The sequence below is a fragment of the Alosa alosa genome, chromosome 1 (genome assembly GCF_017589495.1).
Source record: "Alosa alosa isolate M-15738 ecotype Scorff River chromosome 1, AALO_Geno_1.1, whole genome shotgun sequence".
In the NCBI taxonomy this organism is placed as follows: Eukaryota; Metazoa; Chordata; class Actinopteri; order Clupeiformes; family Clupeidae; genus Alosa; species Alosa alosa.
In genome coordinates, this window is record NC_063189.1 from 9,101,424 (window position 1) to 9,103,923 (window position 2,500).

The 2,500-nt window shown below is 45.2% G+C and overlaps 1 protein-coding gene across 3 annotated transcripts in view; it reads right to left on the reverse strand.

Moving 5' to 3' along the window:
• Positions 1-2,500, reverse strand: part of dnm3b (dynamin 3b) — a 20,276-nt gene that overhangs the window by 11,654 nt on the left and 6,122 nt on the right. For 2 of the 3 annotated variants that reach the window (XM_048242468.1, XM_048242476.1), the window contains exons 13-15: positions 2,494-2,500; positions 2,144-2,195; positions 12-125 (exon numbers count right to left, since the gene is read on the reverse strand). The exon at positions 2,494-2,500 is cut by the window's right edge and continues 64 nt beyond it. In XM_048242468.1, coding sequence (XP_048098425.1) covers positions 12-125; positions 2,144-2,195; positions 2,494-2,500 — 173 coding nt within the window. Of the gene's footprint in view, positions 1-11; positions 126-1,428; positions 1,447-2,143; positions 2,196-2,493 lie in introns of all 3 variants that reach the window. The other variant, XM_048242460.1, reaches the window with a different exon arrangement.

The following is a 2,500-nucleotide window of genomic DNA, read 5'->3' on the forward strand; positions in this document are numbered from 1 at the left end:
TAGCATCTCACCTCGTCATCCTTGAACCAAGAGAGAGTCTCCGCCGTCAGCACGAACCAGTACTCCTTGGCACCGCCCTTGATAATGCTGATGTTGTTGATGGTCAGCCAGCCCTTCCGAATTACCTGTGGAGGGGGCACAGAGTGAGAGGTCAAAGTTCAAGGGTCGAGCGTGCCAGTGTCCGGGGCTTAAGCCCTTTTGGTCGGGCTCCTTTCTTGAGAAACACACATGAGTGCACATCACCACAGGCATCATACACACATCCTCTTGCTTCCATTCCACGCAATGCAGGTTAGTCTGTGCAAAATAAACCAAAATGTACCAAAACCAAATAAACCAAAACAGGAAACTGTGTGCTTGAATTTGTGAGGGGTTAAAAAGTTACAAAAGAATCACAATGTTTTACTAAAACGTGTGATACTTAAAGCTTTGTGCAAAGGTGAGGTTCACCCATCAAAATATCAACACTGCAGCGATGGGTGGTGTCAGTGTGAGTTGTGAGTCATGATGGTTAGAAAGTGTTCAGTGGCTTATCAGCTGTCAGTCAAACCCTGGTGGTAAGGTGCGCCCGTGACTAGCACTCGTGATGGTGTCCTACGTGACCCCGAACACACAAGAGGCTCACTGTGTGTCTGTCATCTGAAGTGAATCTTTTGCATTTCAAAAAGAAGACCATTTCACAAACAAACACGGTACACGTCTAAAGGAGAGCAACCTCTTAAGTGCCTCTAATAAGAACTAGTCACTCAGAGCCTTACAATGATGCCAGAGGCAGGCGGAGAAGAGGCCTAAACCCAGGACAGCAGAGAGAGAGACGAGAGGGGAGAGGATGGAAGAGGAGAGGAGGGAGGAAGGGATTAAAACAGCTGGCAGTATCAGCTGGCTAACATTCACAGAGAGCACAAGTGGGTATTACAGCTTGGGGAACACCAGCAGGTCAACTGGAGTGTGACCTAACAGCTGTACAGCTGGATGCACACTAGGGAGAGGACTCTAGGGTAGGATGCTGCGGCCATATTAACATGGAGAACCATGTTAACAAGATTTTTCCCCCCTCAAAATTGACCTCATAGCATGTGGTACATCTAAGGCTAATCCCAAACAATAGGATTGTGAAAAAGTAATAATCTTAATAGTGATGCACGCACGCAACTGTAAATGTCCAAAACTAAAACCACTTGTGCCAGCTAACACAGCTTCAACCAGTGGACATGGGACAACATTCTAAAAACACAACAGCTCTATAAATTAAACACACACAGGGGCATGACAAAGGTTCTGTCAGGAGAGGATTCTCTCATCAACTGAAAAACTATGCAGCATCCTAAATTGACCACTAGAGGGCGCATCGACACATTCTCCAGCATTTGTGGGTGTGGGAGTGAGCGAGGGAGCGGCCCAGGATGTCCTGGCTGCCTGCACACTTACCTGGGTGCCCATGCCGGGCTGGTGGAGAAGGAAAGCTGATCAGACAGGTTGTGGATGGCATGCATGCGGGCAGCGTGGTGACACACAGAGGGATGTTTACAAAGACATCTGAACACAGCCTGGGCTGAGCCGACGTCAACAAAATAAAGAACAAAAGAACTTCCACCATCTCAATGAAAAAAGACTGTAAATCAAACTAGAGAAGATGGATTAAAGCCAAAAAATGAAAACACAGAGAATAACAGAATTCAAATGTACATTCAGAATGTATTAAACATGCCTCAAAGAAATGAGAAATAATTCAAATAAAAAAAAAAATCAAATAATAACATGGGTGCATGTGGTATAAAATATATACCACAAGGACATCATATACATGATGACAAAAACAGATCTGACTGATCTGACAGATCTGCTGGCGAGTATGTAGTTTAGACACTGGCAAAATAAATGAGCTCCCATGGAAAAAAAGGGGCAGAGTTGGCTAAGCAAACAGATTTTAAACTCCCAATCTCACCCTTAATCCGAATAAAAGCAAACGCTAACCTGATCCCTGCTGATCTAACCATGCCTAATTCTGTCGATTCGGCCAACTTTCAAAAGTCACTCTGTCCTTAGGCCTTCAACGCATTCAACCAACACAGAAACACATGTACTTTTCTACCACTGGACTAGTGCTAACGCACAAGAACTCAAAACGACATGCCTCATTTACCTGGTTGCCTGCGGAGCTCTTGTTGCTAGCCTGGCTACTCCGCTGCTGCGCACTGCAAGGCGAGAGCAGAGAGGGGGAGTGAGAGAAAGAAGGGGGAACAAATGAGAGGAGTGTCATTATTCTGTGACAAGTCTCAGAGACGGCCAGGCTCTCAAGAGAGCTTCTGCTCATGAAAAATCAATGCCAATTAGCAACACTTTCGCTGTTCCCATGTGTGTTTTGACGTTGTACTGCTATTATTTCTGCACTGCTATATCCTTATCCATAAAAATATCAAAGAAGTACACACATGTGACCAGAGTCCAGTAGTGTTTTAGACGTTTTACAGTAAACGCTGACGTGACACCTACTTGGCAA